Consider the following 23,825-nt stretch of genomic DNA (forward strand, 5'->3'; position numbering starts at 1 on the left):
TCGTCGTCGTCGTCGTCGTCAGCGTCATCGTTGTCGTCATCGCTGTCGCTTCTGCTGCGCTGACTGCGACTGCGGCTGCAGACGGCCGCTGTTCGAGTAGATACTCGCAGGATAAGGCCACTGGCAGTGGTGCTAGTGGTGGTGCTAATGGTGCTGTTGGCATTGGCATCACACTCGTAATGGCTGTAGTGGGCAGCAGCATGGGCTTGCCGAGCGGACGCACCAGACTGGGTCGGCAGCTCGGCAGCGGCGTTGGCCTCGTCGAGGACTCGTCGCTTGAACTTCCAGCCGAATCCTCTAGGTAGTGGCCATTTGTCGTTGCTTCCCCCTACCAATTGTTGGGAATAGAATTCAACTAATCAATTCTGGTTTTGATAAAGCGTCCTGCTTGCTGTGGTGAGATTTGTTATTTTTATGAGTGGTGAGTTCGTTGTAGAGCGTTCGCGTTCATTTTTTTTAATTTATCGTTATCGTTCGTTTGCGTTTTAATTTCGATCATTTCAATATCAATTTCAATTTCAATTTCAATCAGTGTCAATCGTTCTCAATGGGCCGTTGGGCGTCTCTGTCCTTGCGCGTGATATTTATGAGTTCACAATATTGCAGGTTTGGCTAAAGCTTCACTAACTTCACTACGACTTTCTATATACACATACATATATATATATAATAATTAATGTACAAATATACAAAAACACACACATATACAAAACGTTAAATATATAATAATAATTGCAATGATAATAAGAATAGTTGTTATAGTAAAATTGTGTGACAAGCAAATTGCAGGTACAGTTGACACCGAATGTGAAACAATTTTTTTGAGGTTATGTTGTTGATGAGAAATGTGGTGAATAGATGATGATTGAGCGTTGGATGGAACAGTAGTAGATTGTCGATTTTTTGTTGTTGTTGTTGTTGTTGCATATGAAAAAAAGAGGACGAGACAAGAAAATAAAAGTCAATATGGCATCCTAAGCGCAAGTTTCATTGCTTTGATTTTGATTGGATTTGGATTAGATTTGATTTGATTAATTGCATGCAAATAGAGCTGATCTATATATGGATTAAGTTTGTGGCCATATATAGAACAGTTAAGAGCGTGTTGTCATGCCAAAAATGTAAGCGATTAATTAACTTGTTTTTGCATAGACTAAGATTGATTGATATTTGTTTATCATTATTTTGTTGCTGTTGCTTTTGTTGTTGTTGTTGTTGTTGCTGATTTGTTCTAAATACGACCCACCTTTTTGATGTCATCGCTGTCCTGTTGGGTCTTCTCTTCGTCGCTTTCGGTTTCCTCCTCGAACAGGGGCTCAAGACGGCGTCTAAGCATTACATGTTTCGATATACGATATACGATACATACGATATGCGATAGTTACGTTATGGTATGTTAACGAATTGTTCGGTAATTTGAATTTAGCGATTGCGAGATGTTGATACATTGATGAGCATTAAATGATATATAAATTTCGATTTAAGCAATTTCACGATTTTCGATTTTTAAAAATAATATATTGTAGTATATAGACTAGTTAGTTAGTATACACTGGGCTATACAGGCTACAGAGAGAGAGCATAAACTAACTTTTAGTTGTAAATACGTACAAAGTAGTAATTGGTAACGAGTCAAAGTAGCGAGTGGCAAGCAGCTCGGTTCAACTTGCAGACTCGTTGTTCTAGGCTAAAGCTTCAAATTGATTCGAGTTGAATGAGTTTTGAATTCAATAATTTCAAGTCTTATGTGTGTGTGTGTGTGTGAGTGTGTTTTGGGCTTACGAAACAACGAAAGATATAGGTGGGTATATATACCTGTAAAAACTACAAAAGAATGAAAAAAGAACACAAAATATATAGAAACAAAAGAACACACAAGAGAAAGTTGTTTATGTCGATATTACGTTATATAAAAATTTGTAAGCGCTAAGTTTTTTTTTAGAGCTACATGAATTTCGATATCGATTAATCGATAAATACGTTGACGACTGCTTATTAAGCCTATAAACTAGAGCTCTGACTAATTGCGACGAGAACTAAACTAACTCCTACCGTGGCAACAGTCCGCGTATGGTGCTTGCTGTCATAGGTGGCGCCATCAGTAGCTCATCCATCATTAGCTCGGTGTCATCGTCATCGTTCAAAGAGGTGCTCGACTTAGTGGGTGACTAAGCCAGCGAATGCAACGAATAGTTTACTTAATCAAAGAATGCGATTTGGATTTGGATTTCCAACTTACCGAGTGCGTATTCTCCGAATTCATCAGCTGCATGTCATCGTTGTCGCCGCCGCTGGTGGGCGTGCCCCAGACTTCCTCGCCGCTGGTGGCACCTGAGGTGCACTCATCCAGCTGCTCATCCGTCTCCGAGGCTGTTTGATTGCCCTGCTGCTGGGACTGCTCGTTGGCATTCCAGCGGCCCAAGTACTTGTCGATGAAGGCGCGAGATTCCTCAAAGAAACTCATCTTATCGCTCACGAATGCGCCCGCACGATTCGTCCAAGCGCCGCTGGCCAGCACGTCGCCTTGGCCGCTGGAACAGCTTGGCAGCAGCTGCTCCTGCTCCAGATCCTCATGCTCCCGCTCGGCATTGTCATCATCATCCTGCTGCTGCTGCTGCTGCTGCTGCACAGCAGTTGCATCCTGATGCGAAGCCTCCGCCTGCTCATTGAGTCCGTTTTGTGCATAGGCATCCAGCTCATCCTCCAGCTCATCTGAGGGCAGCTTCTCCAGGCTGGACATGGTGCCAAAGCGACGCAGCGCACTGCTCATCGGTCTGTACGGTGGCTCCTCTTCCAGCGGCGACTCATCGCACGAGTCTTCCGGTATATTCTCAATAATCGCTTGACGCGGCTGCTTCGCTGTCGTGGTCGCTGTCGTGGCGGTGGTTACGTGATCGCTGCCACCAGCACCGCCGCCGCCGCCGACGCCGCTGCTGTTGTCCCACACATGTGTTGTCGTCTTGGTGAGCACTGAGTCCGGCGTGGGCGGCACTACGGCTATGCTGGGCGTGGCTTGCAGCAGCTTTGCCGCCGGCACAAACTGCGCCAGGCCTATCAACATGAGCGACAGCTGCTCATCCTCCTGGCACTTCTGCTGCTGTTCTTGCTGCTGCTGCTGCCGCTGCTGCTTGGTGGGCGTCACTGTGGGCGTGGCACGCTGCTTGGGCGACTCGAGCAGCTTGCAGGTCTGCTGCTCCATTTTATCCGGCGCCAGCTGCGTCTGCGCAAAATCCTCGGGCGCACAGCGGCAATGACAGGCCGCCGCCGCCTGGAGCTGCCTTGCCGGTGAGCTGGTGGGTGTGGCACGTTCGCTGCTGCGCATAATGCGCGCCGTTTCCGTATGCGTGACGGACGTCTTAAGCTGCGGCCGGGCGGGCTCTTGGCTGATCACTACGCGCTGGCGGCGCTGCGGCGGTGGCGGCGGCGGCGTTGGCTGCGTTCTGGGTGAGCTTGAGTTGGATGCTGGCGCGGATGCTGAGGCGGAGCTGCAGTGACCATTAGCTATTGCACCATGCGCTACTCGCTGGGCGTGGGCGTGGCTGCTGCTGCTGCTGTTGGGCATGGCGCCAACGCTATCGTCCGTCGCCTCTGATTGGGAGAGCGACAATTCGTCGGTGATTAGCTGTGCCACATCGCTCTCGGTGTCGCCGGTCTCGCGCCTGCTGCTGCTGGCGAGCACCTTGGACGACAGCTCGCCGGTGATGGTGCTGCTGGACATGCTGGTGACACTGCCGCCGCCACCGCCACCGCCAGCGCCTGCATGGGGCGTGGCATTGCCGTTGAGCTTGCAACAGCGATTGGGCGACGATTGGCTGTGCTGCACTTTGAGCGAATTGCAGAGCAATTGTTGCTGATTGCTGCTGCTGCCAACGCCGCTGCCGCTGCCACGCGCCGCTGCTGCGTTCTGCTGGCAATTCTTGTGGCAATGGCGGCAAACCGCCAGCTTATCCAGCACTATGGGACTCGAGCGCACAGTTATCTACAGTGGATTAAAAGCGAAGGAAAAGGACTCTAGCAATAGTTGGCGGCACTACGCAAACATCAATACAATATATAAAAAATATTCTAAATATTATAGGCAAGAAAATATATTTTAAGAATGAGCTAAATAAATATTGTTAACAATTGATAAATAATTTAAAAAATAATTTAAGCAAATTAAAAACGCAAATCACAGCACAAGAAATTAATAAAAATAAACTTGCAATAAAATGTGAAATAAAAATTCAATCAAATTTTAAACAGCTAATATTTGTCTTCTTCTTATTTAAATATTTACAGTTTTGATAATTTGTTATTCATTTAGTGATAAAAAATGGGAATAAAAACATTTAGCAAAAAATAAAATAAAATGAATATTATTACAAGCAAATATATATAGCGCGCTGGCATTAAAGTTGAGCACAGCCAACTTTTTGATACTCGTTGCATACACACACACACACACACACACACACACACAATGCTTAATTTATTTGCAAGTCGTAAAACGTTTACTTAGCAAATTGCGGGCAATGTGGAATGAAATTTAAATTTAAAAAATGTTAGCGACATGCGGTGAGAATAGAAGTAGCTAAATACCAAATTGGGTGTCTATAGCTTGCTAAGATTCGCAGCTCTCGTTGCTCATACAGACAAACAGACAGACAGGCTCAATCGACTTAAACACAGCTTGACTTGATCAAGAATAAATCGAATCAGACATAACTTTTGCACAACTTCTTGATACCCTTTTGCATATTTTATATAAACAAAGTGTATAAAATTAGCTGTAGGGCTTACTCTTTATATCGATAGCCTAAGCAACTGTCGCACATTTTTGTAGCTGTTAACTCACCTGACTGTCCGAGGTGGTGCTATGCGACTGACTGATCTGACTGGTGACCACCTCAGCCTCGGAGTAATTGTCAGAGACGGCGCTCATGCTGAGCTCCTCGACGCCGCTTAGACGCTTGCCACCAAAATTGGGCTTAGCCGACAGTGCACCATTCTCTTTAGCTAGGTTAAGCTCCTTGGTGCGCTTCTCCAGCTGCTGGCGCGTCCAGTACGTGATGCGCTCATCCTGCTCGCTGTCGCTATTGAAGATCAGCTGCTCATCCTCGGCGCTTACATTCTCCTGTGAGCGTGCAATGGCCGCCAGGCGTGCCTGCTGCTGCTGCTTGTCCAGCTGACCCTTCATCCAGTTAGCCAAGTGCAATGCGCTCGACTTGGGCGTGCCCGTTTTGTTGAGTATTCGACACTTTTCATCGATCAGCAGCTCGATCTGGTCCACAGCATTGCCGCCGTGTGTTAAGCTACGCTGCTGCTAAAGTAACCGTGGTTAGAACGAGAGAGAACGAAAGGGAGAGAGAGAGAGAGAGAGAGATGCCCTAACCCACCGTCCAGCTCAACCACAACCAACAGCCGCACCTGCCACAAATTGCAGCTGCCCCAAATTAAAATTTGTGATGGGCTCAACTTAATAATTTTTGCTTTTGTTACACTTGTCTCTGGTCTTTGATTTTTACTTTTACTTTGCTCCTTGAGCTCTTTATATTTATTTTTATAAATATGCATTTCTTTTTTTGCTCACGAGAAACATAAATAATAAAAACACGCGATACATTTACAAAATATACATAGCCATATATGTATACAGTGATTTCTTTTGGGCCATCTTTGATTAAAAACGCTTGCAACAGCAACAGCAACATCAACAATAACAATAACAGCAACACCAACAATAATAATTAGGGAAATATAGAAAAAGTTATTTGGCAAAATAAAATGAAAGCAGCAGTTAAACTAAACTAAACTAAAATTGAGTCCATCACAATTTTTAATTTATCAATTTATAGTTTATACGTTTTTTTTGTGTTTTGTTTTTTTGGTAAATATATTTTAGGTCAACCAATTGCAGGGACCTTAAGCGGTTTTTGGGCAACGTACAGAGTGGTTGGGTTCAAGGCAAACTAATGTATATATATCAATATATATATATATAGCTTTTAAACATACAACAATTATATATATATATATGGTATTTATTGCTGGCAAACTTGACTTGCTTTGGTTTCATATTTTCGGGTGGGATTTTTGAAAGTTTTTTTTTTTTTTAAATAAAAAGAACATTACAAGCGTTTTTAGTCAAAGAATCATTTTTGTTTTTATTATTCATGGCTTCTCAGCTGCATTGCTGACGCTGCAAACGTGTTTATTCATTATTTGTTTTAATAGCTAAATGCAAAATGGCAACAAAGAAACAAAAAAAAATGTAAGGACAAAACCAAACTAAATCCTAAGCTGCAATCTATAGAGTTGAGAGTTTACATAACGTAGTTAAATATAGCTTAAGGCGTACTAAACAAAATAAATGTGTGTGTGTGCGTGTGTGCTACGACAATGCAAACAGTGTTGCTCCAGTTACAGCGCACACATGGCGTATGCGTAATATGCGCTTACATATTCCCTTTGTGTGTGAGATGATGCGCTTAATTTATTATATAAATTCATAACGTGCAACACTTGGGGCACTCAGCAGCAGCAGCAGCAAGTTCCAATTTGCAACTTGATGCTAGCACAGTAGTTCACAAGCGTTGAGCTCAAAAGCAAACTATGAAAAGTTGCTCGAACACTAAAGCTGCACTTGGCGCGCTCAAAAGCAGGCAATGAAAAATGTCTCACTCAATGAAATTGATGCCAAATGCATATTTGAAGTTAACTAACTATTTATATAGCCTTTAACCACTGTGCTGCTCCTGCTGTTGTGGGTTCTATTGGATTACACAGCTGCATTGCTTGTCATAACAATGAATAATTGACGTTGACATATGGTTATTAAATGTGCTTGAGGCGGCGACGGCGGCGGCGGCAGCGGCGCTTAACATTTGCAGACAAATCGATTGAGTAATTGCATAAAATAATTGGCGCTGTAGCTGGGCAAATAATTAATGAATGAATGCAGTTAATGTGCAGTTACAAAATACAGAATGCGTACAGTAGTATTTTCATTTCTGGCAAACTATGTTAGTTGCATTGATTGTTGATGTGGAGCCGAAGAGAGAGCAAACTAGACTAAATATACATGGGGCTAGAGTTATAAACATATGTATGTACTATATATGGTAGAGATAACAACAGTAATAACAACAATACTTCAATAATTAATTTAAAGATAGTATGTATACGAATTTGGCGCGCACTTTGCTACAAAATGGAAGCATATTTGGTTTTCTTTTTTTCACTTTTCACAAGTTTCAAATTTAGTATAATTTGTAGTAATATATATTTGCTTAAGGAGTATAAAGTTAGTTGGCAAAAAACATGTTAGGCGCTTAATGCGCATATGTGTGTGTGTGTGTGTAAGCATATTGTTTGTAAATTTTGACTAGCTATGGGAGGGGGGGTTGGGGTTGGGATTATGTTACTACGCTAAGATTTAGACTAAACGCTTTCAATTTGTTGTGGTGTTTGCTTCTTGTTTATAACAATTTGTTAATATATATACACACAATTGGCAATAGGTTAATACGAGTTTAGACAAATACAAGAACGAGTACGTACAATATTTCAAGAGTGTTATATACATACATAAACGATATAAGATATAGCTCTAAATATATTCTATGAGAGAGGGGGGGATGCCAAATCGGAAAGATCTCCCACCCAGTATATATATTTTAATATTTGTATGTTTTCATTTATGTGATTGCTAAGCTAACTACATATGTATATAATTTGTATATATTTTCGTGTTTTTTTTTTGTTGTATATTTATAATAAACCGTTTAGGCTGTGCAAAATTTCAATGCATATTTGATTATCAAAAAATTTGTACAATAAAAAATTCTTGCTACGACCATAAAATTCTCACAGTTGCGTTTCTGCTGTTAGTTTTCTGTTACTGTTAATGTTAATGTTAATGTTACTGTCTCTGTTACTGTTACTGTTACTGCTAACCCATTCGGTTGACCAGACTCGAAATGCTGGAGCTTTTCTCTAAGCACTAAGCTCGACTTACAGTATTTGGTGGTGTTGGTGGCCACAGACATCCTCGGACTCGAACTCGAGCTCGGATACGGTACCGGACTCGGGATCGACTTGGATTTGGAGTTGCTCGGCTGGAAGCCAAAAGTCAAATCACAGATCCAGCGAGTCCGGCGGCGTGGGCTTGGTGGGCAGCATGCCGAATGGATCATCGTCCACCACAACGCTGTCGTCATCGTCATCGTCGCTGTCATTGTCCAGCTGATTGTCCACGCCCGCAGCGCCTATGCCATCGCCCAGAAAGATGCACTCCTCCACATCAGTGTCATAGCAGGGATCCAGATTGACCTCATTCAACTGCAGATCAAGCTCAAGCAGATCCCATGAGCCGCCGAACTCGGCTAGGGGAATGATTGCTGTGCCTGTGGCTGTGGCTGTTGCTGGGGCAGGCGGCACAAAGTCATTGGAGAAGGCATCGGAGTTGCAGCGCTGCGAGCTGGGCGATATGTTTGGCGTGGGCGTTTCGGGCGTGGTCAGCGACACTTGTTGCGCCACCAGCGAGGAGGACTCGTCTATAAACGAACGCCCCACCGAACTTAAACTGAACTCCAGCAGCTTTCTCGAGTTGCTCACTGGCGCTGCCGCCGGCTCGCTGCTGGCCTCGGGTATGGCGGTCAGGCACTTGCTGCTAACACTGCCCAGCGACAGCGCCTGCGATGCTTGCGTCAGCGTCTGCGTCAGCGTCATTGTCTGCGTATGTGACTGGGTCTGGGTCTGGGTCAGGCTATTGCTGCTGCTCAGACAAGAGCTATTGGTATTGGTGTGGTAACGACGCAGCAAGGCGTTGTCACTTGCCACGCCTACGCCATTGGGCATGGAACCGCTGCCGCCGCAGCTGCGTGCCACAGTCTGGCGAGCGGGCGAATTGGTGCGCGACGGCAGCGACGCCGAGCCGAGCTGCACAGTCTGTGTGCCGACGGCATGGGCGTGGCTTCTTACTGAGACGGGGGTCCAGTGACCACCACCACCACCACCAGTGGTGCTGGTGCTCTGGTTCTGACTGTGGCTGTGGGTCTGATTCTGGTTCTGGGTCTGGGTCTGGGTCTGGGTCTGGCTGTGGGCCATCGGCACTAGCGCGCTGGCCAAACGCTGCAGATTCTCATAGGAATCGCCGCTGTCCAGGCGCTTGCTGCGAAAGAGACGCACCTGCTGTTTCTGCTGCTTCAGGTTGATGCTGTCCAGCGATGGCAGCTTCATCGATCCCATCGATGCTGATGTCATCCCAATGTCGCTCAACGGCACCAGCGTATTGAGCACATCCGGCGAGTCCAATGGGCTGGATAGCGGCGTTGAGCCCAACGCGGCGTTTACCAAAAAGCTAACAAGTTCCAAATAAACAAAAATTCAATTCAACATTTAACATATTGCTGCTTTTCCTTTCGAAAAAAATATGACAAAGAATTGATGAAATAATTTCCTATAGTAACTTTTTATTCCATCAAGAAGAAGTTCCCGACATTTAGTGATGGTTATTCTTCAAAATATATGCAGAGAGCTGTAATTTGAATTAGTAATTTCTTCTTCATAGTACATTCTCTTTGCATTAGCTAATCGAGATAATGGCCTTGGTATATACCAAAACGCAAGTTTAAATCCTTAAAGCTCTTGCACAGTTCTTCTTAATTTGAGGGAAAAGCGGAACAGATATTAAAATTAAAAAAAAATGAACTAGCGCTTATAGTTTCTAACATAACTACGTTCATACAGACAGACATATCGTCTATATCGACTCAGCTTCTAATACACATTATACTCTACGTTATATGGATCGAGTCTAACAAGAATTCTAAATGAATCCAATTCTACTTAGGTCCGACAAAAAGTTACCCAATTTTTCCAATTGTCATATATAATTTTTCTAACTTCTGACAGACTGCCCATTCACTATAGCGATGTAGCGCCACCTAGCGGGTAGTATTTGAACATATATTTGTGTGTAGAACTTCATCTAGAAGAATTATTTGCGGGTTGGGTCGCTCATATTAAATTTTGTGTTCCTAGGTTTTTTTCAGATATATCTTGAGGTTCTTACAGGCATACATAGATACCTCAGTTCTATATAGGATATTTATATGGTGGGGAATACCCTTTTGCAAAAAATTTAAATTGAAGATGGGAAATTGAAATTTGAACTTACATTTGACGCTGTAAAAGATTCTGCCAAACCGCTTTGAGCTCCAGCGATGGGGCGCGTAGTATAAGGCTCTTGCGTCTGGCTCCACGCTTGGGTGTGCGCGTGAGATCCGGCGCACAGTAGCCCGTAGGGCTTTCCGCCAAACGTCCGTTGGGGTCCACCGTCAAACGAAATTCGGTGGCTAGAAGTAAAAACAGAAGAAGAAGACGTTGCAGAAATCTTCCAAAAGGAACGGAAGGGAATTCAACGAGGGAAACTCACTCTTCTTGCGCATATGAAAGCAGGAGTCGACTACGTTGGCAATGGGTATGGGTTCCTCGGTAATGAAGAGCACACGGTCCCGACTGACCTTGGCGAACACAATGATGTCGCTGAAGAGCAGCGTCCAGTAGGGCTTGATGGAGCGTCCCTCGACGCGCGACAAGTCACCGCCAAAGATCCACTGGCGTCCCTGCACGGCCAGCGTGAAGGGTTTGCACTTGGTGAAGACCATGCGGGACTCCAAGTCCTGCAGCGTCAGCAGCGGTCGCCCCTCGCCCAGCGGCTCCATGAGACCGCTGCTCACCGTAATCTCACGATAGGCCGCCTGCAGTTCGCCAATGACGCTGCTAAAGTTCTTGTGCTCCTCGGTGTCCACATGGCAGTTGCTGGCCAGCAGCTGCATGAGCTTCAATATTTCGCGAAAATGCTGCAGTGGTCGATGGATAAACATGGTGAGATCGGGACGCTTGCGCGGCACCACGGGCTCCGTGATGAACGAAATGAACTCGGAGCCCGTCTGGCGGGACTTGTTCACCAGCACGCAGTCGGCGCGCTTGATGCCATTGCAGTACTTCTTGTATGCCGCACAGATTGCCGTCGTCTTGGATAAATAGACACGTGAGGCGAAGTTCATGTGCGGCTCCTGCTCCTGCTCGTTGCTGCACAGCTGCTCCAGTATGTCCTCGGCAATGCGCAGCAGCTCATCGATGTTCTGGAACAGGGTGCGATGATCGTTCGGCGATATCAGATCCTTGCGCTCCTGCAGCGGCTGCACAAATCGCTGCACGCCAAAATGCAAAGCGGCCGTGAAATTCTGTTCGCGTGAGATTAACTGCAGCAAAAAGCGACGACGATTGTCCGTTATGGGCACAATGGACTACAAGAAGAAGAAGAAGAAGAAGAAAGCGTTGTTAGTGAGCTCTAAATCTGCTTTGATTCAAAAACATCTTTCAAAATTAGAAATAATCAACTAATTGAATTAATTCGAGGCTACAATGAGGAATACATTAATTTAAAACTGACACCTAACATATTTGTGTAATTGTATTCGAATTAAAAATCTCGGCAAACTTGAATCGTAGTGCAAAATTCATCAGAATTTGATATTTATAAATTTACTTTGAATTTTTTGAATTTACTTTGAGTAAAATTAAGTGAGAAATCTCACTATGTGTAATATTTTTATTATAAAACTAAGCACAGAAAACATTTTAATTAATAACAAAAAGAATGCAATATGGGCCAAGAGGCCAACGCTTGACTAATGCAGATTACTTGGATTTGAAATGTATGCATTTTATTTGAAGAACAGCGCAACATTTTAAGAATTGTTGTGCAGCGCCATCTAGCGGCTAGGCACTAGGCTCTTTATTGCCCTCGCTGCTTAGGCGCTAAGAATTTCACTTTGCATACTTTTGTGCGCCCGCCCATAAAAAATATAATGCAGCGCCTAGTGGGCAAGCAATGAAAATAAGGAAGCGAAGCATTTGAAAGCCTTTTAAGCTGCGCTCTAAAAATTCATAGCACAGTTTATGAGCGACTCGCATTAAAGTATGCAATATTCAAGAGACGCCCTCTACGGCGCGGGTTCATTAACACTTTGCTGCTCATTAAACTAGTTAGTACGTCATTGCATAAAAATAAAACCAACAACAAAAAGTTACAAATAAAACGGAAAAAAATTCTGTTTGTTTATTGTCAAGCGTGGGGGTCGTTCGAGCAAAGGGCAAAAAAAAATACAAAAAAAAAAACAGATAATTATATTTATAGTATAAATGCGTGAGTGTGTGTGTGTGTAAACGCTTAAACTTAACAATAATGCGCCAAGAATTATTATGTACAAAGAATGGCGGACGACAAAAAAAAAAGGTCGAGCAAATTAGATAAAATGCAACTAAAATTAGACAGAGGGGTGGAGGAGCTGGGATTAGACAATGACGCCTTTGCCTACCTCCTTGCTGAAGGTGACTTGCGGCAGATGCAGCCGCCGCTTGGCCGCCTCAATGGAGCTGGTGGTGCCGGAGCAGGCGGTGGCTGGCCGCGAGACATTGTTGGCCAAGAGCTGGGCACGCTGAATGGTCGAGCTGCTGCGCAGTAGCTCTGTCGGTCTCTCCGCATGGCTGGCGACGGCGGCGGCGGCGGGTTGTGAATTAATTTGATTGCTGCTGCTGCTGTTGTTGTGATGAAGATGTGTGCTGGCTATGATGACATTGTTGGCGGCGGCGTTGCAAATGTTGTTCGTGTTGCTGTTGCTGCTGCTGCTGATGACATTTGGCATATGACCCGCGCCTGACCTTCTGAATATCTCCAACGTCAAGGTCGAGCCCTGCGATCGTATCAAATTCAGAACATCAGCCTCGGGCATTGTCACCACATTATGCTTGTCCACAAAGATGACATAGTCGCCGGGCAGGATGCCACAGCGATCCGCTGAGAGCGATGCCTCCACCTTTTCCACACGCGGCGGATGCGTCCACACAATGCTAAAGCCAAAGCCGCGCTCCTCGGTGCGCGTCAGACGCTTCGTCATCGTAAACGGCGTGCGTCCGCTCGCCTGCCTGCCGCTTCCGCCACCGCCGCCCAGAGCTGCAGCCAGCGTTGAGCAGCGACGTCCGCCGCCGCCGCCGCCGCCGCTGCTGCTGCTGCTGCCATTCATATGATTGGCATTGCTTGCATTGGCCATGGCCATGGTTGCTATGCTGGCCGTTGTCACCGTTGCCGTTGTGCTCGTCGCTGTGCTGGTCGCTGTGCTATTTGCATTGCCATCGGCGGGCGGATCCAGCTCGAGGAAACGCAAGAAGAGATTTTCATCGGCATCGCGTTGATGCAGCGCCTTCTTGCTCAGCACCATTGGCTGCTGCATGGCTGCTGCTGGCAGGCACTGCTGGCTTAAGTCCTCCTTGGTGGTCATGCTGTCGATGCTGATGCTGATGAGCTCATCGCTCATCACAGCTGTGGCGCTGCCATTTGTCGCTGACTTGCTCATCTCGAAGCTCTCTGGCGCTGACTGATCGGCTGGACGGCTGTATGTGGGCGTTGGCGTGGGCGTGGGCGTGGCTTGGCTTGATGAATTATCTGCTGTGCTATAGCGATAGCTCTGTAGACATTCCTGTGACTGCAGCTTGTAGCAAACAATGCGTGCTGCTTGTTTTTGTTGTTGTTGTTGTTGCGTTTGTTGCAAGTCGCTCAAGGGAAAAACGCTGCAGCCCAAAAATTCACTGCGTCTGTAAAATTGAAAATGCAAATGAATTATAAATTGAAATTTAATTTGTGTTTACTTAAACGCGCGCACACACCCACTGTACTGTCGTGTATTTGGGTCAGTTTTATTGATTTTATATACACTTAAAACTCGAGAAGCGATTGCAATCGCAACTGTCTGACGAGTGGCGAGGGCAGCCCAAAGAGTTAACTATGCACACATTAAAAATGTAACAAGCCCCACACAGTGTGTGTGTTTGCCTTGGGGGGAGGCTCTCTTACTCACTCTCTTAGTGCTATAAATAATTCAGTGCACTGTCGTTGAGTAAATTTGCCTTAAAATGCTTAACGAGCCATTTGCAAATACAAAACTATTTTTCAAATGTTTTCCATTATGCATGCATAACAAATGTCACAATCCTCCCTCTCACACACACACACACACACACACACACTCTTTCACTCTCTGTGTGTGTGTGTGTAAATTCCCAGGTGCGCTTTTAGTTAGTTGAACGCTACAATTAGTTGCGGCTTGTCAGCGGCTTGTTGTGGGCAGGACTCAGCTCCATTGCATAATGTTTCAGCAAAAGTGAATTTTGGTCTGTTTGGTTAATCTATCTATTGATTTGACATAACCGCCTCTATGTGTATGTGTGTATGTGTGTGTGTGTGTGTGTGTGTGTGCATGAATGAATGACGGCATGAATGAGAGCATGTGGTCGTGACAAAGTCGCGCGCGTTTCAGTCGCTCAGGTCAGCTGCCTGTTTGACTCAAAGTGTGTCCTTGAATTTTAATTAACTTTCGACTCTTAAGCACTTGTCAAACGCAAACACACACACACACACTCACACACGCACAACATTTAATAGCAGCTAAGCACACACACACACACACACACACATACACATACACTCAGTTATATAATTTTGTTGCTGCTAAAATCAAATTTCCGCATAGCGAAAAAAACGCTCAAACACATGGTCTCATGTATACGCGTTCTATGTATTGGTGTGTGGCATGTTACATGTGCTTGCATGCCACAAACACACCAACACACACACACACATACAGCTGCAGCTCAAAATATAAAGCGTATGCTATAATTACAAACATTAATTTAAATTATTTGCAGCTGCACAAATAGATTATGGCCATACGCACTTTTTAGCATTTGTCGGCTAGGCTAGCTAAAATTACCGTTAGCACGCACGCACGCACATTTGCACTCACACTTAGACACACACAAGACACACACACACACACTGTGAGTGTTTGCCTCGTTGTCGTTGTCGTCGTTGTGTCTATGTTATGTTGGCCGAAAAAAAATATATAAAAGAATAATAACTCGCGCTCGCAGCCTTTTTAGAGTGTTTGGGACTTAAAAAAAAATTTGCGTCTGCGTCGCGCGGGCTTAGCTCGCGTACTGAGAGAGGCCCACAACACAACTGACACAGCTCAGCGGCAGCAACGACTGTGGCATGCCACACTGGAGTGCCTTTGCCCAGACATTTCTGCGCTGCTACAGTTCGACAGCGCTATAAGCGACGCGCAGCGATTATTCTGCTCTTTTGTAGCATACTTTGTAGTGCTGTTGCTGTTTGCTTACAAATTTAGCAAGCACACGCACCCCAAAATAGCTTAGCCGAGGCGCCTAGTGAAGACACCACCCTACGATCCTCCAACCCATCAAAGTTGCCCCTTGCGGTATTGGAACTTATAGAATCTTCCATTCCAACAATTTTAAGCAGAATATTATTTTTAATTATTTGCCATATGCATAAAAACTTAATTCTGCAATTGAATTGCTCTAATATAACAAAATAGGCAACAATAACAATAAAAAACTCTACACAAACTCTAAACCTATGCGATTATTCACTATTTATTACTATTAACTGTTATTCATACGTTATAGATTTAAGTTAAAGTATGCGCCTGAGTTGATTTCTTGTTACACATTAGCTTAAGTTGCTGTATTAAGCTAATTATAAATACAAGTTTAGTAAAAATAATAAGTAGCTAAATACAACTGCTTTAGATTTACTATATAACTCCATTGATTGCCTAATTTGATTTATATTTTAATAAGAATTGGTTTGTATCACTGCTCAAATCTTAGCCAGTCTTAAAATAATAAAGCTGCAGCTTTTAATAAACAATTAAATGTGTAGACGAGTCAATTTGAGTTTTGAATTTACTCGAACTCGATTTTTTTACATTTAAAACTCCAGGTTATTGTTTAGTTCGTGCGCTCAATACGAGTGCTGCCTGTAGCAGAAACTGGAAAGCGACTCTGGCCTAGAGTCTAAGGCCGCAGCTTGAATAGACTGCACCTCAGTGCGTCTGCGCTGGATGGCTGGTGTATGTGAATTTGGAAGGCGCATTAGCGACCACCCCCAGCTGTGCTAACTGACAAGCGAAAAACACACACAGAGAGAGCGGGAGAGAGAGACAGAGAGAGAGTGAGTGAGAGTAATGACTGGGTGCTTGGGTGGGTGGTTGGGTGGTTGCTTAGGTGCACACAACACAGGAAATGCACAATGGGGCAAAGTGTGTGCTAGAGGAAAACGTTACAATTAGGCTGAGACGCCAGTGTAGTGAGTAGCCCAGAGACAAAGACAGCCTAAGGCCATCAATTGGGGGTGAATGACATGGGACTAAGTAAGTGGGTGGTTGTTGCTTAGGAATTGATTAATTGTATAGCAGCTATTGACCTTACTCGTACTCACTTTAAATGACGATCCCGATGCCAAACAGCCAGCTGCAGTTGCTGCGACGACGACGACGACAACGACGACGAAGGCGACGCCACTTGGAAGCTAAAGTGCTCATCAAAGTACGGACGACTCGAGTGACGATGGACGGCGGTGCGTTGATAGCGGCTCGAGCTGCCGGCAAGCGAGAGCTTGACATAGGCATTGATGCTGCTGCCGGCAGTGCTGCCGCCGTGTGAGCGCTGCAGATCGCGACAGCGCACAACTGAGAGAGAGAGAAAGAGCGAGAGTTGATGAAAAACTGTTGCCTAGCACAAGGCGCAAGGTATGCTTGGAACTCACCGTGTACATTTAACTGTTGCTGCTGCTCACTGTAGGCGATGCTCAGCTCAATGCTGCCACGTGCCACACTCTGCAGCGTGGCTAAGGCTGCTGCAGCTGCTGGCGCCACAGATTGATTGCGCTTGTTGAGCTGCTGCTCATCCTCCTGCTCGCAGCTAGAGCCGCCGCTAGAGCAGCTGCTGCTGGAGCTAAAGCTAAGGCAGCGCTTAATGCTGGGCACATGCTCCAGCTCCGTTGCAGCACTTGGAACAGCCGACGTTGCTGCTGCTGCCTTGGTTGATTCTTTTGTCTTTTGCTGATTCTTGCGCCGCACCACGCGCTGTCGCTTCAGATGCGTCGGCGTGCGCACTTCCATCTCATGCACGCTGCTCTCGCTCCACTCACCAGCGTCGCCCAGCGTGCTCAGTGCCGCTGCCACATGCTTGCAACGCGACTCCTTGCGAGCGGATTCAATAATGGCGTCCAGCATGCGATCCAAGGTGGTGTCGCCCATGCGCGCCGACGACAGCTGCGAGTCCTCCAGCCCACCAACTGCCCCAGCTGTTGCCACTGTAGTCGCCACTGCTGCTGCTGTTGCCACATTGTGATTGCTGCAGCGCAGCGCTGCCAACTGCGGCGTCGCCTGTCGCGGTCCACTGCCCTCGCTAAAGCTGCGACGCTGCGGACTCTTGCTCTGCACATTGCTCAAGTCCTGCAGCGCAATCAGACTGCTGTTGCCAAAGGGGCTGCTCATGAAGTGCACGCCAAAGTTTTCCTTATTCGCAGCATCGCTGGCATTGCGCCGACGTCCGCGCTGCTCCGCCGCGTGTCCGCCGCCAACCAAATTCGAGCTCGAGTGCCGATGCATGCGTGTCATTGTGGGCATGTCCTGGCCAAAGCTGTAACGAGGTTAAAGCACACACACAAATTTGTAATGCGGTAAGTAAATCGATTTGATTTAATCTGCGCTCGAACTCTGTGAACTCTTAACGTTTGTGATTAAATTGCTTGTCATGTGTGTTGAGTTAATCAAATTATACAGCACAAAGTTGAAATTACGACATAAACTCAATTTTATATTCATTCGAATTCAATTTATGTTAAATATAAAAGTTGCCAAAAATTTCTAAAGCGCTTAATTAAATATTTAAACATTATTTTCAATTAATTTGAATGACTTTTAATTTGTATATGCAAATACATTTTTTTTATATCATTTTATTTAATATTTATGAGTAATGCAACTTAAGCTTTATTTTCATTTTATATTTTCTTAAACTCAAAATATATTTTAATATAAATTAAAATTCACTAATATGCGCATATTAAGAATTTAGCTCAATTTAATATTTTTATAAGTCAGTTGAATTTTAATTTAATAAGTTTAAAACATTCTTTTAATAACAATCACTAACAAAAGGATATTAACAATATAAGCAAAATAATATACAAGTATTGAATATTAAATTTTTTTTTTTAACTGAATTTAAGTTTCCATGTGTAAGTTAATTTCAAAGTTTTCTTAAATTCCAAATATGTTTTAAAGCAAATAAAATTTGTTAATTTACAAATATGAAGTATAAATTGCAATTTATCAACATATTGATTTAAAATTAACTCAACTAAGAATTTCATTTAAGTTGAAATATAAAAATTAAATAAAATTGGCGTTAATAACGATAAATATATATGTATTGTATATAACTGATCAATCAAACTGCATTAATTCAATGCTTTTCAATACTTCAATGCATTTTCTATTGACGCTTACTCTAACTCTAGCTCTGATTCTGGCTCTGGCTGTAGCTCACTTCAACTGCAATCAACCCTCAACTTTTAATACTCTCAAAGCTACTTGAGCGCTCATTTTAATTAGGCGCACTCGTATGCTATGCACACGGATTTAGCGCTGAAGTGTCTCAAGGGCTTTTGATAACTGGGCCAGGCCAAGAGACAGGACAGAGGACTCGAGCGAGCAGCTGGCCAAAGTGGACAAGTTTTCAGACTATTTAATGTAAATTGAATAAATACGCATATATATATGTCGTTTATCTAAGGATATGTGTGTATAATCATTCGTCATTATGAAACACCGCAAACAATGAAACGCACAAAGAGGCAAACGAAGAAATACAAAAAAAAAAAAAGAAAAAAGCAGCAGCAAGAAAATTTTTTGCAAATTGTTTCGGCGGCGGCAAACAAGTTTGCTCGTTCGTCCTGCGGCTGTCCTTGCTGCAAAATTGTCAGTTGGAAGCTATAAATTCAGGTTTGCCACATCGTCTGCGTTGCGTCCTTAAATTCAAATTCAAATTATGCTTATGCTAATTTTTTGCTCAACAGATTTGCTTGATATATTTTTTATGCTCCTGCGGCAGCCGCAAACCATAAAATTGAGCGCGTCCTTGCCGAAAAGGATGTTGCGTGTGTGTGTGTGTGTGTGAAACAATTACGCCCCAGCATAATGATGGAATTTTTGCAAAAGGATCAGCGACCAGAGACTGAGCAAGGAAGAGCAGCAAGCGAGCGAGCGCTGCTTATGTTTGTCTAGCTGCACACACACTCAAACACACACACACACACACACACATGCATTTATATAAAGTCTAGAAAATGGGTTTTCATGTAATCCATAAACGTCATGCCATAGGGAACGGAAAATTGCACAACGAAGTGCAACGAAGCGAGGCGAGCAAAAAAAATGTTTTTCTTTTTCGCTTTTCTTAAGGCGCAACCTCGATCCTCTCAAACTCTCTCGCCTCTCGCCACTCGCCTCGGTGACTTGTGCCCCGAGGATTAGCAGCTCAGGCTCAGAACGAAGCAAAAAAAAATATATACAGCAACAAATTAAATGTATTAAGAGGGATGCACCACCCCTTTAATTTTTTTTTGCCTAGCTTCACTTCATTTGTGGGCCTTGGCTCTGATCTATATATGCGTATGCAGTTAGGTAGAGCAACGGGGGTTAAGGCTTAGGGTATTTTCGATTTCTAATTTTTTTCTTCTTTTACTTGCCCCTCACTCACACGTTTATCATGCGCCCTGCGCCTTGGCGAAATTAAAATTAGAGCTAGAGCAAAAGACAAATGGGTGCGAGCACAATTATACACGTGTATGTGTGTCTATGTGTGTGTATGTGTTACCAGGTGTGTTGCTGCTATCGATTACGTTTATCTCAATCTCAGCAACAACAACAACTACCGTTAGCTTACCTGATAACTGTAGCAGCAACTTCAACTGTATTCAATTCTCTTTCCTTTATTTTGTTTTTTTTTTTGCGACTTTGTCGCTTTGGTTTTCTTGCTTTTTTGCCAAAATGTGTGCACTTAATAACTTAGCACGCAAACAATCAAAAAAAATAATATTTCAATGTTTTAATAACAAAAAAATGTTTTGTTTTTCAATAACAAATGCACGTTTTACTTTGTGAACAAAAATTTTGAATACGCGCGGCACGTCTGCAGCGCACGAGGCAACAAACGGAAATGACGAGTTACGCATGAGCGCTGAGCTTAGCTCTTCACTTCGAAGTTCGAACTCGAAGTCGAACTCAAACCCACCACCAATCAAAGACGAAAGAGCGCTTGCGCAAAAGAGCGAGAGCGCCAGAGCGAGCAAGCGAGAGCTCTCTTATGCTCTCGAAGCCAAAGCAGCGGCAAAGGCAAAGGCAACGGCATCTGCAATTGCCGTTTTGTCTGATTTTGCGCACCTTCTTCTAGATCTAGATCAACAAATGGTAAAGCAATGTTTTACACTAGTCGGCACATTTATTTGATTTATTATATTATAATTTTAAATTTCCTTAAATGCTTATTTGCAATTTTAAATTAAATGTTTAAATGACATTGTAATTTATATAAACAAAATATATACACTATATAAAATTTATAAATTTGAATTGAATTTGTTGTTTCATACAAATTCAATTCGATGATCGGGTGATCAAATGTTTAAAATGTTTAAGTAAAGCCAAACTACAAAGCGCTTATTTACAATAAAATAATATTTTTTATATTAAATTAGCTGCATATGAATATTCTTTTACAGTAAACTTAGTGTTATATTGTCATATATATTGACAGTTAACTTAATAATCAACAAATTAGACTTAGCCGCAAATATTTAATGAATTCTGAGAATAGAAAAGTTGTAAGCGCGTAAGCCTTATTTATTTATAAAAATTCTATTGAATAAACTATTTGGCTTTGGCGGCTGGCCCAACAACATACAAATTGTAATTCAGTAAATAAATATTTAACAATGAAAACGTTGTATGTTTATTTATTTGCATAGAGTAAATTGCCATAATTAAATTACTAGCGCATTACCTCAAGTTATTTGTTTGCCTCTTCATTTCATTTTTTTGTTGTCTACCATAAAAATACAGAATGCATGCAAAGCTTCCGTTAGCTTTGCCACTTAACGGTATTTAATAGCGAAATTCAATTAGCGGTTGCATTTGCTATTTTTACGTTCATTAAGTTCAATAAAATCATGAAATTGTAATTGCCATAGCACAAAAAAGATTCAAATATGTATAAATAAATGCATATGAACTTTTTGCCTGTGTGTTGCAATGAGATAAAAAAGGCAACAAAATGTTAATGCATATAAAAGAGCAGAATGACTGCAAGTGATTAAATATTTACATTTACATTAACTACATTTTTTTAATTACAAGACTTGCCACAATAATTGTGATATGCTAAATTAAATTGCGCATTATTATTTATTAAAAATATGCTATGTGTCAAAATTTACTTGTTTTATATTATTATTATTTATGAAAAATATTCAGTGTTGCTAACTTAAATTGTTCAATATTATTATTTATTAAGCATAATCTTCAATCTCTCTCGCTCTTAAGTCTCTTTAATTGGCATTAGGCCATGGATATTCTGCAGAGATTTAGCCACAACTTCCACTACTCTCCGCTTGGAGCGCCAGCTCTCTTAGCAAATCTAATGCGCTCTTAGCTGCTCTCAATGCTTACCTGCCAGAACTCTGGCTGAGATTCGCAGCATTTCTATACATATATGCATGCATGCATGTGTGTGTGTGTGCGTGCGTGTGTGTGTGTGTGTGTCCTTTGTGCCGTCCAGCTTTGCCTTTCTTTGAGCAGAGCCAACTAACAATGCGCCAAACAGCTGCCGAACGGTTAAAAAAACATATATATAGTTATACTTATACTTATATATTTATTATGTGTGTGTGCGTGTGTGTGAAAGAAAAGAAAATAGGCAAAGGCAGCAGCAAGGTGTCTTAGCCCAGATTTGTCTCGTGTGTTGTTATTTTCTTTTGACGGCAGCAACAATTGTCGCAGCAGCAGCAGCGGCAGCATTTACTACAAAAACGGTAGCCTAATGTTAATGTTTCTCTTTCTAGACATGCTCTCTCTCCCACTTGCACTTTAAGGACACTCAGTTGAGCCGGCTGACGGCTGATGGGCCACTGGTCATTACTTTCACTTTGATTCTCGATTTTAGACTTCCTGCTTTTGTGTTTTGTAGGCGGCCGGCAACCGGCCACTGGCAATTTACGAGTCCGATGCCGCTGCCTGGAAGCTTCGGTAAATATTTGTCCAGATGCTCTGAGAGATGCCGCTCGGCATCACATCTTATGTCTCGTGCCTTTCATTAGCAGCCGTTCGTTCTCTTTTTTGGCCTTTGTTGGCCAAATTTATGCGCGCTCTTTATGTGACATCCGCTGTCCATCTTCAGTTTTTACGAGCACCGAGAACTACTTTTAAAAATCACCTTTCAATACGCTCAACTCAATGCTCATTACCCCCCGCTCGTCATGTGGGGGACTGTTGGTGTTCTAGGAATGCAGCTCAAGGTACTTCACTTAAGTGTCCAGCTGCACTCCTGAACAGATTTTGAATAGCAATTGTGATTGGAGAGTTAAATGTAACTTTGAAGCTTCAATTACGATTATGAATTGATGATGAATTTAGGATGAGTTTAGGAAGAGTTTAGGATAAAGCTTCGAAGCTTTAATTGTCTACTTTGTTAGGATGCTAAATTAATGATGAGTTTAAGAAGAATTTAGGAAGAGTTTAATACAAAGCTTCGAAGCTTTAATTGTCTACTTCGTTAGGATTATGAATTTAGGATGAATTTAGAAAGAGCTTAGTAACTTTAATTATCTACTTTTTTGAGATTATGAATTGATGATGAACTTATGATGAACTTATGATGGAATGAATTTAGAAAGACTTTAGAATGAATGAGTTTAAGATGCATTTAGGAAGAGTTTAGAATGAATTTATAACTGACAATTATGGATTTGCTTAATGTCGAGTATGGAGGGACGGACAGTCGATAATGAAGATATATATTTTTTATTATAAAAGTGTTAAACACCCAACATTTGTTCCAAGTATTAGCAAAAACTCCAAAAACTCAATCAGATCTGGGTGTCTGGATATATTAAACCCCAATAGATCTGTGTTAAAGACAGAATAAAATCAGGAATAGTTAGTAGTTTGAGCTAGATCAGCGCCTGATAGTTCGAGTATTGTGGAGACCAAACAAATTCCAGAATCGGTTGAACAAAAGATATATAAAGTAATTTAAAGTAATTAAAATATTAAAAGTATTTAATGAAATTAAAATAATTAAATATAGGCATTTTAATCTATATATAAAGTAATTTAAAGTAATTAAAAGTATTTAATGAAATTAAAATAATCTATTATAATATGATGTTCATTTTAAATTTTAAATTCTTGCCTAAAGTAATTAAATTAGTACTTGAGCTAAATTTTCAAAGCTGTTTTATTATTTCATTTGCATTTTTTTTTTTAATCATTTGCTTTGGTTTGTACTATATTTTATTGCTAATCATAAGCTTATAAGATATATATGTATAACTGTCAAATCTATTAAGCTCATCATTAATTTAAGCAAAAGCAGCTTAGCTTGATTAAATATTTACGTAAATATGCAAATCTAAAATACAAGCTATTTATATTTACTATCAATAACATTGAATATCATCAAAAATTGATTTCAAACCTTTTTTTTTCATCTTGCTTGCGCTTTTCATTTGGGCATTTTTTGTAATCGATACGATTTTCATTTATGTTTTGGGATTTGCATTTGGTTGTTGTTGTTGTTTTTGTTCTTTTGCGCTTCATTAAAGTGAAAAATTAATAAAAACAAGAGGA

The 23,825-nt window shown here is 42.4% G+C and overlaps 2 protein-coding genes across 2 annotated transcripts; both read right to left on the reverse strand.

Moving 5' to 3' along the window:
- Positions 1-2: 2 nt before the first annotated feature.
- LOC108604961 (putative uncharacterized protein DDB_G0291608) lies at positions 3-4,926 on the reverse strand (the record flags this gene model as incomplete). The annotated part of the gene is made up of 6 exons (XM_033294579.1): positions 4,838-4,926; positions 2,240-3,588; positions 2,053-2,168; positions 1,816-1,824; positions 1,243-1,328; positions 3-328 (listed from the first exon to the last, which is right to left on the reverse strand). Coding segments are annotated over exons 2-6 (1,860 nt in total), but the record flags the coding sequence as incomplete, so codon positions are not given.
- A 2,839-nt stretch (positions 4,927-7,765) lies between these two features.
- Positions 7,766-17,543, reverse strand: LOC108604960. The gene is made up of 8 exons (XM_033294578.1): positions 16,679-17,543; positions 16,352-16,601; positions 12,683-13,644; positions 12,372-12,619; positions 10,421-11,297; positions 10,163-10,340; positions 9,045-9,343; positions 7,766-8,933 (listed from the first exon to the last, which is right to left on the reverse strand). Exons 1-8 carry the CDS (start codon positions 17,541-17,543, stop codon positions 8,119-8,121), a joined length of 4,494 nt encoding a protein of 1,497 aa, XP_033150469.1. The 3' UTR covers positions 7,766-8,118.
- Positions 17,544-23,825: the final 6,282 nt, after the last annotated feature.

The sequence above is a fragment of the Drosophila busckii genome, chromosome X, assembly GCF_011750605.1.
Source record: "Drosophila busckii strain San Diego stock center, stock number 13000-0081.31 chromosome X, ASM1175060v1, whole genome shotgun sequence".
NCBI lineage: Eukaryota > Metazoa > Arthropoda > Insecta > Diptera > Drosophilidae > Drosophila > Drosophila busckii.